The sequence below is a fragment of the Triturus cristatus genome, chromosome 7 (assembly GCF_964204655.1).
Source record: "Triturus cristatus chromosome 7, aTriCri1.1, whole genome shotgun sequence".
Taxonomy (NCBI): domain Eukaryota; kingdom Metazoa; phylum Chordata; class Amphibia; order Caudata; family Salamandridae; genus Triturus; species Triturus cristatus.
Window position 1 is genome coordinate 1201370816 of NC_140590.1, and position 13129 is coordinate 1201383944.

The 13129-nt window shown below is 43.3% G+C and overlaps 1 protein-coding gene across 2 annotated transcripts in view; it reads left to right on the forward strand.

The window, feature by feature from the left end:
- The window catches only part of LOC146811598 (integrin alpha-M-like), a 500127-nt gene that overhangs the window by 354250 nt on the left and 132748 nt on the right, over window positions 1–13129 (forward strand). For both annotated transcript variants that reach the window (XM_085618578.1, XM_085618579.1), the window contains one exon: window positions 3930–4003. In XM_085618578.1, coding sequence (XP_085474704.1) covers window positions 3930–4003 — 74 coding nt within the window. The remainder of the gene's footprint in view (window positions 1–3929; window positions 4004–13129) is intronic.

The window sequence follows — 13129 nt, forward strand, 5'->3', positions numbered from 1 at the left end:
AGATCCAAATATGTGTCTAAGAGGAGTGTAAAAACGTGAGGAATTGAAATCGACAAAATTAAAAAGCACTCCACCTTGTTCAGTTAATCAGCAAGCATATTTTTCGAAGAATATCTATTAAATCATGCATACTTCGATTTCTCTGAAACATATTTATTTATACAGGCGCAATGTGCTTGTTAGAAGCCCCTAGTGTGAAGGGAGGATGTTGGCTGGAGGTGAAAGCAGATCAAATGTACAAGTGCTTGCAGGTGGGAGGGAAGCAGTTTGCTTCTAAAAGTAATCTAACTAAGGATAAACTGCACAAGTTTGTTGCCTTTTAATCACTGCACTACCACTTAATTCCTCCCAATACCTTAGACGATACTCAAAAACCTCTGGGAACGCTACCGGTCGACACTGGAACCGCTCCCCTCCCCCTTGCAACCTTGAGGGTGCTGCACTAGTTGTTGGGGCCAGGAGGAGCCCAGGAGGGGGGACGTAGCTGAAGCTTCCCTTTTATGCAGGCACATGCACGTTGGCACACTAAAAGCAAGTCCGTCTGCACCCATCTGCATCCGTTCCACGTCCAGCGCTGGCCACTATGCCCAACCCACAGTTGGTATGTCACGTACTGCCGTCTTTTTAAAATCCTTTAGAAATACACTCTTGCGTAATTGCCATATTTAGGATCCTAGATACTTGATGGGACCAGTTGCTTGCATTGGTGACAGGGGCGAGGTTGGTCTTCCATATGAGCCGCCCCCTGCTCCCTAGCATTCTTCCCTACATACTCCCTTGTCTTCCCACATATCTCTTTCCTGTGGTCTTTTAAACACCCTCTCACTTTATAAATATGCGCAAGGAGTCCATGAGTTAATCGTTGACCACAAACTAGATTTCTTATTTATCACTGAATCCTGGCTCAAACTCTGGTGCAAACCCATCATAGACAAAGTCCCCCCCCCCACCCTGGATACACAATTCTGACACAGGATAGAGAGGAGGGTCAAGGAGTTAATTTCCAATACAGCTCTTTTGAGATTGACTCCCTTATGGAGCAAGAGCTTCGGCTTCTGCTTTAAAATCAATCCTTCTCATTCTTTTTCTGGCTGCTTACTCTATCATCCCCCCAGGCTCCATCTTCCTAGCCTCATTTGGATAAGCACTTGCCCCCTTCTTACTACACTAAACTAATTTTACTGTTCTGGGCGAAGTCCAATTAACATTTTGATAGCCTGAAAAGACCAGAAGCGGCACATTTCACAGACATTCTAAAGATAATAGGTCTTCCTCAACTTATCTCCACCCCTACCCACTCACTGAGGCACACTTTTGGTGGAATCTGTACCAACCACCCCTGCTTAACACCTGGGGACCCCATCATTCAGTCATGGCCAGATCACTGCCTGATCCCTTTTAATCTTACAATCAACCTCTAGAATCCCCCCCTTTGCCAAAAGTCAAGACTCGCACCACCCTTCGAAATTGGGAACCTTGAAGAGCGATCGTAACCTTTGCGCCCATCTCTATATCACCACTCCCACCACTACTGGCAGGTTAATTGATGACATTAATTCCTTCCATTCATGGCACACCTGTACAGCCATGAACATCGCTCCCTCTGTCCTCACCAACTCAAGCAGGCCAAAACACTCTGCTCCCTTGTTATCACCTTTCCTAGTGAAACAAAAACTCAACTGCAAGCAGTTAGAACCCAAGTGGCTTCTGGCCAACAACTGTGATGGCCTCGCCCAATACAGAGAGTCACAGAAATCATACCACAAGCACATCAAGGAGACAAAAAAAACACTTAACCACAAAAATCAAAAAGGCCTGATAAGACTCTAAAACCATCTTTAAAATCTCCAAAGTCTTCCTGTAACTGCGAGGTCTCTCACAAGATATCCCCCCTTTAAGGCCCTGTGTGACCAGATTACCGCCTTCTTTGAGGACAAGATCTAGGCCATACAACAGGAATGTACCCCTTCCTCCACAACTTACCTTTCATTCAAACCCCGTCCCAGCAGCATCATTAACACCTCACAGGTCAGATTGACATAATTTCAGAAAATCTCCCTTCCTCAATCACGTCAGGCTATCTCTCTTGTAAATCTAGCTCAAGACCCCTGCCCACCTTCCATACTACATGCAGCTATAGACAACGTCAATGCAGTTATCAACCAGATTCTAAATCCATTCCTACCCGCAGCTGAAGTCCCCACCACCTGGAAACTTGTAGTTGTGAAACCTCTCAAAAAAAGCCCCTAGCAGATCTTACCACCCTCACAAATCTCAGGTCAATCTACCTCCTTCCAGTCTTCAACAAAGGTACTCGAGAAACTAGTAAACCATAAACTCATCACTTTCCTTGAAAATTCGAATGCACTTCATCTCCGTCAATCTGGTTTCAGAACTCAGCATTCTACCTAGTTAGCTCTACTTGAAAAAATGACTTCAGATGCAGGGAACAATGTGGTATTGGTACTGTTGGATCTCTCCACAGCATTCGACACCCTCTCTCACCACATCCTTCTACAACATATTTAAGACATGGGAATTTTGCATAGGGCTTTATCTTGGTTTGAATCATTTCTAGCTGATAGGAGACAAACAGTCACCCTGGGACAATTTTTCACTGATAAAAGATCAGTCTCTATGGAAGTGCCACAGAGATCTTCCCTCAGTCCCCCCCTTTTTAACATCTATATGGCTCCCCTCATTTCCCTGATCACATCATATGGAATCAAGACCACCTTCTATGGTGTTGACACACAGCTGGTTCTCTCCCTGGACAACAAATCACTGACCTCCGAACAGAATTTTCAAAACTGTCTCTCCGATATCATCTGCTAGATGCAAAACGACCACCTCAAATACAATACTAACAAAACCGCAATTTTACTCTTCAGAAAATCTAGTTAATTCTCCCCTTCACAATAATGGCCTAACTCATTCCTGTATCCCCTCCCAGGCCACCGTAGAAGTAGCAAAAAATCTGGGGGTAAAATTTGATACCGTCCTATCATTCTACCCAAACTACGTAGCAGTGGCAGTCATAGGTTTCAATCTAGTCAAGTCCCTACAAAAATATGATTCCCTTTCTTCCCCTCACCACCAGGAACCGTTGTAGGATCCCCAATCACTTCCAGACTCGATTATTGCAATAGCCTCTATGCTGGCTGCTCCAAACGACTTATACACAAGCTCTAGATGATCTGCCATGCCGCAGCAAGACTTATGCTTCAACTCCCCAAACGGAGCTCTACCTCCACAGCCCTGAAGAAATTGCATTGCTTACCAATCCACAAAAGGATCCTTTTTAAAACCCTACTACTAGTCTTTGAGCATTTAACAACTTTGGACCCAGATATATTACCGCCCAGTTCTGCCACAATAAGACACAAAGAACTTTGAAATCCTCCAACAGCAGCCTTCTAAGGAACTCATCCTACAAACTCAAATCTCAGTGAAGGAAATACTTCATGATGCTAGAGTCAAAAGCCTGGAACCTACTCCCCATCTCTCTCCAGTTCATAAACACTGAAGCAAAATCTTAAAAATGCCTTAAAACCTCGCTCTTTTCCCCCCCTAATCCACTGTGTCCCTACCTCATCTAAATCATTGTCTTGCCAAGGCCATACCCATACATTCTCACACCGGGACTCATGTTACCTCCCAGCATAGCACCAGGATGCTCAATGGCGAGTGATAGTGCGCTATACAAGTCATTAATTCATTCATTAATTAAATCATTCACATACAATATACAGCTATTTTATGATTAGGTGTTACCAGTTTAGGATGATATGCCTACATACATTATGAATTGCAATGATACATCCATCATGCCTTCGCAGACAGATGTTGTCAGATTCTGTCAATTGTGCCAAGCTAACCCATCATATGTCTACCTCGACACTAATAAACTGTTTTTTCTGTTTATGCAGCTTTTATTTGAAAAGAATTGTGGCAGTGATGGAGTCTGTCAAGATTACTTGAAGATCGCCTTTAATTTCTCTGGGTAAGGCAGGCATGTCTATGTATGTAAGTTAGCAAACCATAAGTTAATCAGGTACACTAATTCTTTATTGTGCTACGCTTCCATTTCCAAACAAAATACTCACTTACTAGTCTACTAAACTGTTGACAATATGATATGTTGTCCTTCTCAGTTTAGTTTACAGAACAATGCTGGGCTCCTCAGGAAACTCTATAGTGTCTGGCATATGTCCTTCTGAATTTATACAGGTATCCTTTACATAGCCTCCTTCATCATCAAAATCGTCTTTCACTGTCAACATCACAATTAGAATGTGTAATACAGAGCTATGGCGTGCTGGAAATGCTTGAGAATCAAGGAGATGGAATATTACCTTTTTCACACTCTAACTGTACAATACCCTTGATTTGGTGAACAGTCACAGTGGCAATTGTGTGAGACTTAATAATGCTGACCACACATGTAGTGGGAGTAGACATTTTAAATCTGATGGGCCCGATTCACAGAACTAACTTAAGACAAAATCCTAAACTTACTACCATTTTGGTATTCACAGAAGGCACTTACTCATTTTGGTATTCACAGAAGGCACTTACTCATTTCGGTATTCACAGAAGTTAGGACTCCTAACTTTAGGACTCCTAAATGCCTTCTGTGAATATCAAAAGCCTTAAAATTAGGATTTTTCTCAGTTTAGTAGTAGTATAGTTAGGGCTCCTAACTTTAGGACTCCTAAATGCCTTCTGTGAATACCGAAAGTCTTAAAATTAGGATTTTTCTCAGTTTAGTAGTAGTAAAGTTAGGAGTCCTAACTTTGGGACTCCTAAACTGAGAAAAATCCTAATTTTAAGACTTTCGGTATTCACAGAAGGCATTTAGGAGTCCTAAAGTTAGGACTCCTAACTTCTGTGAATACCAAAGTGAGTAAGTGTCTTCTGTGAATACCAAAATGAGTAAGTGCCTTCTGTGAATACGAAAATGGTAGTAAGTTTAGGATTTTGTCTTAAGTTAGTTCTGTGAATCGGGCCCCTAGTCTTTGTTGGTCAAAAAACATGAATGGCCTTCAGAATCTAGCCGTGGCGGCTGGAAATTCAAGCAGGTGTTGGGACCATGCCCGCCACGCACACATGCACACTCACTGACTCAAACTCATGTAATCACATGCAAACATATACACATACACACACCCATTCACAGAACACACCCACAAATACATATACATTCATACATATACACATGCACACACATAGCAAACATAAAAAACAAATACAACTTACTTGGCCGTTGGTGGTGATCCCAAGTTGTGGAAGGGAGGCCTCTGTGATTTCCTGATGATTGGTACTGCTACATCCTCTCAATGGCTGACCTTGTTATGGGTCAGCCAATTAGAGGAGGCGACAGTCCTTTACTCATCAGAGAGTGTGATGGGGTCACTGAGTCTGCTGACCCCACCTCACTCTGTGATAAACATCACTGATGGATGTTCAGCCCTCAGCCCTTCAGGTCTTAAAAATGAAGCACCCAATTCTGGGGCTATCAGAGGTGCTCCCCCTTGTCATGTGGGTCAAGACCACCAATCACTTTCCTAGGCTGAGGAGATCATACCTACAGGGCTATGACATCTTCAGCCAGACAAAGGTCAGCTCAGGGAGCCATGCCATGGCAATAATTATCAAACATCAATTTATAAAAATAAGTTGCATTTTTATATTTAAATAGACACCTCAATGACAAAAATCCACCGTAGGTTTCCAGAGAAATGATTTTTTTTTTAAACAATAGATCACAGATTTTCACTTAGCGCAATAAATCATTATAATCTATTGCATCTCATGGTTTAAGGTTAGCCACGACAAGTTATTTGAACATGGTTATAAAGACAATCTTTGAGTGACCAACTTCAGCTGGGATCAGTAACATCCAGTTGAACAGTTACCCTGCAGTTGAAGCAGTCTCCAGTCCAGTTCCAGAGTCTATGGGCAAACCACCATAGGAGTCAATGGAGTGTCCTGATGAAAGGGATGCGGGACGCTGAAGATGCTCACCGATGCTGACACGGTGTCGGTGTGTTCTTGTGGCCAACCTTGAATCCACAAACATGCTGGTTTGACTTCGACCTTAGGGGTTGATGTTCCTCGAAGTCCGGGTAAAGTCCAGCCAAAAACCAGATGCTGGTTATCCGGTTACAGCTAAACCAGTAGTTCCCTTTAACTGGCAGTAACATCCTTGCTGGGTGACTAAACTGTACTCCAGTTTCTCTCCTGGGCTCAATAGTCTTGGGTGCAACATTTGATGGTGAAGACTCAGTCACCCAGGTTGCACTTCAGCAATCAGTGGCAATCAGGCGTTCTTGGCTACCAACTTCCAAGGCAGGCTCCTTCAGTTGTTATGGCCCTGTGGCTGTAACAGAGAGTCAGCCAAATGACTCTTGGAGTCACCGCCTCTGTCTAGGGCTCAGGGATATCTTTTCCTATACTGGACAATACTGGCATTTATTTACCAGCCACAAGTGCTGTCTAGTTACAGATGACCCAACAGGGTTCTGGGGCATTCATCAGGACCAAATAAATAGTCACTCTGCAGAGAATAAAGAAAGAAAACATTATAATAATTTATATACTGGCCACCAGTTTTGTAGCCTGTCAGATACATGGATGGCCCGTGTCTGCTGTGGGCCCTCCGACTATCTAAATAGTGGCGTAGAGAATCCACTCTCCAGCCAAAAAGGTGACATCACTGTTGCACAGCTCAAAGACGTCTGTGCACTGAATGGGGATACAAGTGAAATCTGAGCCTAACTACAATACCCCAGTAACCTTTGTTTTTTTCAGTGAATTACTAAGGGTTTTAAAATTAAATTTCATAATTATAACGTCCCTATAACCTTTGGTTTTTTAAGTGAATCTCAATTTTTTTTAATTGTATTTCCTAACTGTAACCTTTTAGAGTAAGTGTGTGACTTAGTGCATGAGTGTCTCAGTGGGTAGCTGAGTGAGTGCATGAGTGTCTCAATGTGGGTGTGTGAGTGCCTGAGGTGGCCTGAAAGTGTCTGTATAAGTGTCTCACTGGGACTCTGAGTGAGTGCGTGAGTCCTAAGTTTGGGAAGGGTAATTATGTTGGGGTGAATATAGATGTTACTGCCTTACTCTACAAAGATCTGGGTATTAATCCACCACATGTCAAGAGTACCATTTTGGTTTCCACTAGTCAACTTGAGGATCGTGAGCGTGAGTCCTCTACTGGTAACCTAGGGCTTGAAATGAATAGTGGCTATAAAATTGCAACTTGGAATATTGCTGGTTTAATAAGTAAACAGGATTCCCTAGGATGGTATGACTTAACTTGATGTGCTTTGTTTGCAAGAAACCTGGTGTACCAACCCCATCTATTTCGAAGGATTCTCTTCACATTGGTTACAGGTAGTATCATCTCCTGCAGGAAGGGCAAAAGGGGGCTTCTGATTCTTGTTTCAAATAAGTTACCAGTAAATGTAAAGAGAATTGTCACGATTGGAGTGCGAACTCAAATAATGTGGTTGACTTTTAAAGGAGAAAGAGATATGGCTGTGGTCAATTATTACAATAATGTTTTTGATTATACTCACAGTAAAATTGTTCTAGAGCTGGATAAGGGGCTAGATACCCTATTAAGTTAATTTGGTTTGGGGATTTTAACATAAATGGCACCCTATCCAGATGTTCTTACAAGGATTAATGGCATAGTGAATTTAACTAACCGTAGAACTTGTGGGAACTTGAACTAGCTACTGAGTCATGGAGACTAACACTTAGCCATCTTAACTGACTTTAAGATGGCTGCCAAACCACATTCCTTCTCCAATCCTGCCATCCTCACCAGCTCCCACCTCCAGTCTTTGGATTCTAGACTTTTGATCACCTCCTGATCCTCACTCTATTCTGGCAGAGCCCGAAATGCATACATGGCCGATTCCGGTGGAGCTACTCCGACAGTTATAGGGTAGATTGGCTCTGGCACACTGCTATGGCCTTCACCTACCCAGTTGGACTTCGGATATTTGTCTTGTTTTCTTCCCCGCTGCTGTCTCCTTCCTGTGGATTACCAGCTTTGCTTGGTCTTTCTGATCCTGATTTTCGTGTTCATTAAACCACTCCTGTATTGTATATTTATTCATTCTGTAACTATTGTGAAACTTTTGCAACTTGTAAGCCGCTGTTCCCTTATGTAAAGCGCTCTGATACCTCCAGGTCTAGCCAGCGCTATATAAAACTCAAATAAATAAATAAATATATAAAACATGCAAACATGCCCTTTGTCTGCCACTCAGGTATACGGAGTAAAAAAGAAGAGGGGGATGATTACATACATTTCCCACACAATGATTATGGTTGAGCCCTGAACTTAATGATTACTAAGCATGACTTAAAACTTACAGTGTGCCCGTGAAATTAATGGCGACCAGATACCAACCTTCATAGGTAGGATCGCTACATCTATCATCGACCATGTGTCAATTACCTCCAGTGCAGGCAAATTGTGTTCTACTCCGAAGGTAGCCCAGATATCACTGAGTGATCACAACTGTATCACAATGACAGTTTTCTTTTGGGGTAGAAAGGTTATAGCCCACCCAAGTACTATAATTAATATTTCCCCTAGTAGACCTAATTGGGTTCGTGTTAAATGGGAGGGAGTGGACCCCACAAAAACTTTACATGAAATCGTCATAAAATGTGGTGAAGTGATTTCTTATTGTCTCAGTGATGTTGTCAGTCCCATCCAGTTGATAACTAATTTTATTAAAATTAACACTATTATTAATGGAATATTGACCTTCCAACAGCAGGTAAAAACCAACAACGTAGAGGGTGGTTTGATCATACATGCACACTAGCCTCAAATCAATTGAAACAGACTCTACACTGTCAACCCAGAGTCCAACCCAGAGTCAATGTTCTGAATAAAATTCTGCGGTCTAACTACAAAATTGCCCTTTCGGTTAGGAAAAAGGAATTACAGGAGTCAGCATGGGGTAAGCTATCCATGTCTGCAGACACTGCTAATAATAAATTATTCTGGGAAATAGTGAACTCCCCATTTTTAAAGTGTGATTCGTTGCCTGAGTTGCTATCCCACGTTACATGTGAAGCATTGGTATCTAATTTTTAAGTATTTTCAATCCACCAGATCATGAAGTAAGTAGGACATTGAGTATAATACAGAGTAACTGGCCTATCCTACCATTAAACATTACAATTGAAGAGGTACAGATGTGATTGGAGGGAAGTAAGGGGGGAAAGCCCCAGGTCCAGACGGGGTCGCAGTAGATGTTTACAAAGCTGCAAATGATTTATGGGGGCCTATTCTCACCAGGGTATTTAATACAGCTGTGACAGAACATATCCCTCCTTCATGGGGCAAAAACACTATCATCCCCATTTCCAAGAAAGGCAATAAGTCAGAAGCAAAAAACTACCGCCCTATATCGCTCCTAGACTCCTCAGTTAAGGTGATGAGCAAAGTTCTGCTAATGAGATTAGAAGAGTGGGCAAAGGAAATGGCGACACTTTCTCCAGCACAATATGGTTTTAGAAAAGGGGCGGGGAATATAGAGCAGTGTATAAATCTGGAGTTATTAAAAGGCAAATACACGTGTGCCCAAGAAGGGAGATTGTACTTATGTTTCACAGACCTTAGCAGCGCATTTGATTTCGTTGACCATTCAATTATTTGGCCAACTCTGCTTAGCCTTGGCGCACCCAAACTAATTATTTGTTTTCTTGCGAGGCTCTATGAGATGTTATCGAGTAAAGTACAATATGGGCAGCAGGGCAAATGCACGCCAGACTCTGACGTGAAACGAGGCATTCGTCAGTGCTGTGCCCTTGCCCCACTCCTCTTTTCATTGTTTATTAAGGATGTTGACAAGGTTCTGAAACTGGTACAACCCGATGCCCCACAATTGTCTGGGAGCCCTATCCCAGTGCTGCTATATGCAGAAAAAGCTGTTTAGCTATCTACGACCCCGGTATGCTTACAGCAATTAATTTACAGTTTTAGGGATTTTATCAACATAAGGAAACTGATAATTAATAAAACAAAGACATATACTATGGTATGCAGGCCTAAATTAAAGAAATATAAAGCTTTCTATATTGATAATATTCCTGTAGATACTGTGAGCAATTTTTGCTGCATGGCAGTAACTTTTTCAGGTAGTGGTAGTTGGTCACATGAAATAACCAATGTTCGATCTACGACAAAATTAGGTATCCTCCCATTTAAGGATATGCTAGCAATCTATAAGGCTAGATCTGTTGCCATCGCCTTATATGGTGCAGGGGTGTGGGGCCCCAATTGTAGTCAGCTATTGCAGCATGAAGAACTGTTTTTTTAAAGCGTCTTTTAAGTTCAGCATCTACTGAAACAATACACCAGGAAGTAGAAATACAGTACCTAGCAGATTTGGTTTCTCTGCGACCGTTGCTGTTATGGAGGTCTACTTGGGCCAAAGATGAAACTAATTTTACCAAGTGTATTATCATGGACTGTCTACTTCTGGAAAATAAAATGTTTATTCCTTGGTTAAGCTATATCAGTAATACATACAGTACACCCCTAACTAAACAGGCAATTAAGGATGTCTTCCTGAACTATAAAATAGAAACTTGTATGAGACTGGCAGGGGAAAAAACGACTTTTATACTCTATCAATCAATTGAGTCTACGATGGGATTTCAAAATAATTTAACTCGGGTGACAAAGCCAACACATCGCTTTTTATTGACCAGACTCAGACTAGGAATAGTACACCATCTAGTCGCTTTCCCTGCAATGAAATCCTGCCCCCCAGATTCTACCCCCTGCCCATGTGACGGGCAGTCCAAGCAAAGCACAGTTCACTTTATGCTTTTCTGTGATTTTTACTTGAATTTAAGGTGAGTGTCTCAGTGGGTCTGTGAGAGGGTGTGTGAGTCTGAGTATGTCTGTGATTGGGTGTGCGAGTGTCTCAGTGGCCGTGTGAGTGGGTGTGTGAGTGTCACGGCAAAAATGGAAAAAAAAACAAGCGCAGGCTCCCTCGTTTGCTTAGGAAAAAGCCCCCAGGTGGGTCAGGTCCCGTGGGCATATCAATTTATCCTAAAATTAAAGGAGGGGGTGCAGAGAGCCCCCCCCCCTCCATGGGCATTTGTATGTTCCGGGGACCGTCACCTCCTGGGGCTTATATTTCTTTAAATTATGGGGGGGGCATGTAGACCCTCTCAGGCCCTGGGGACCACCACCTCCCCGGTGCTTTTATTAAAAAAAATTGTGAGGTGGCCACGTGGACCCCTCAGGCCTCATAGACCACCACCTCCCTGCGGCCAAATACATTTGTTAAAGTGGAAGAGGGGTAGCACGGCCCCCCTCCCCGGCCACATATGACCCCGGGATCCCATTCTCCCGAGCCCATCCATATCTCAATGGGGAGGAGAGCCTCACGGTCCCCCTCTCTGGGCTGATTTCAGCGCCAGTGCCCCATCTCCCAGGGCCTGGCCTTTAAATGTATCCCATTTAAATGGATTAGGGGGGCTGCGCGACCCCCGTCTTGGGCCAATTTCAGCCACAGGGACCCCATCCACTGAGGCATGTCCATAAACAAATGGGGAGGGGGGCCGTGCAGCCCCACTCCCCGGGCCGATTTACACCTTGGGCACCCCAACCCAGGGGCCCGGCCTTCATTGAATAGAGGAGGGGACGTGCAGCACCCCCAGCCGATTTTGACCCAGGGGACCCCATGCCCCTTGCCACTCAGTGTGTGTGTTTATATATATATATATATATATATATATATATATATATATATATATATATATATATATCCACCACCAATGCTCACTTTAAATAAAAGCAAGCAGGACACAGCTCCGGATGTCGACAAAAGCAATTTATTGAGCTTAACAGCGCTGGCTTACAGTCCGTGAAACGCTATGGCAGGCGCGTTTCTGTCCGGAATGGCCGTCTTCAGTGCCGGTCTCAACGGCTGATAGCTTTGCCTTTGAGTGAGAGACCACTCCTTAAAACCAGTCTCTCAGCTCCTCCTTCTAAACCAGGTGGAAATCGTTAGTACCGCTGAACTCAGGTAAGCTGCATGATGGTACTTGCAGTCAAACGAGGTGCCTAATACAGTGGTGTAGGCTCCCAAAACATCAAGTGATGCCCCAAAGTTCTTGGCGCTGAAATGCACATTGCCACAGCCTTCCTGGATAAGTTGATACTGCTCACACTAATGTCTTTATCCTTATCAGGCAGCCTCTCGCTGCCTCCTCTCTCCCCTCGCGCACATCACAGCCTGGTGGCAGTAGTTTTCGCTCGGGGGGGGCACCGCGTTTTGCACTCCTCGTGCTGGACCAAAAGTTTTGCTGAAAGCGACGCGGTGCACCTGACCGGGAGGGCGTGTCCTGTGCCGGGATCAGCAAACCGGCTATATATCCACCACCAATGCTCACTTTAAATAAAAGCAAGCAGGACACAGCTCCGGATGTCGACAAAAGCAATTTATTGAGCTTAACAGCGCTGGCTTACAGTCCGTGAAACGCTATGCAGACGCGTTTCTGGCCGGAATATATATACACACATCGTGGGTGAAGATTCAATTTGGAATGTGGAATCAATGCAGTCCAGAGAACAAATGAGATATGCAGTAATCAGGTGGTATTGTCAATGATGTTCGATCCATCTGGATGCAGTGATTTTAAATGGTACATCCAGAAGTTTTCTCTGCCAGTTTTGGAAAAACCTTTTGCAGTTTTTCACAAGTGGACAGTAAGGGAAATGTTTTTACATACCATTTCTGTATTTGGGTGCTGATGGATGATATTCAACCATAAATGGAATTCTGTCACTTTTGTTTCTGCTGTTGGTATTCAAAATAAGTGCTTCCGTAGGTAGCTGGATAGTCATTGCTTACAGCAGAGCTCCCAATGTATGATCTCTTTTTGTGAGAGCTGAACTCAAGCAGGTTGTTAACAAATGCAGGGGTTCATTGCTGTGACTCTAAAAGGTGCATCACATATGAATACCTTTTACAAACATGATCACTAACTAGTAATGTTATGAGAAGAACCTATGGAATAAAACATCTTACTTGTTGCTCGGCATGCATTATTTTGGTGATTAAGTGCCAACGAC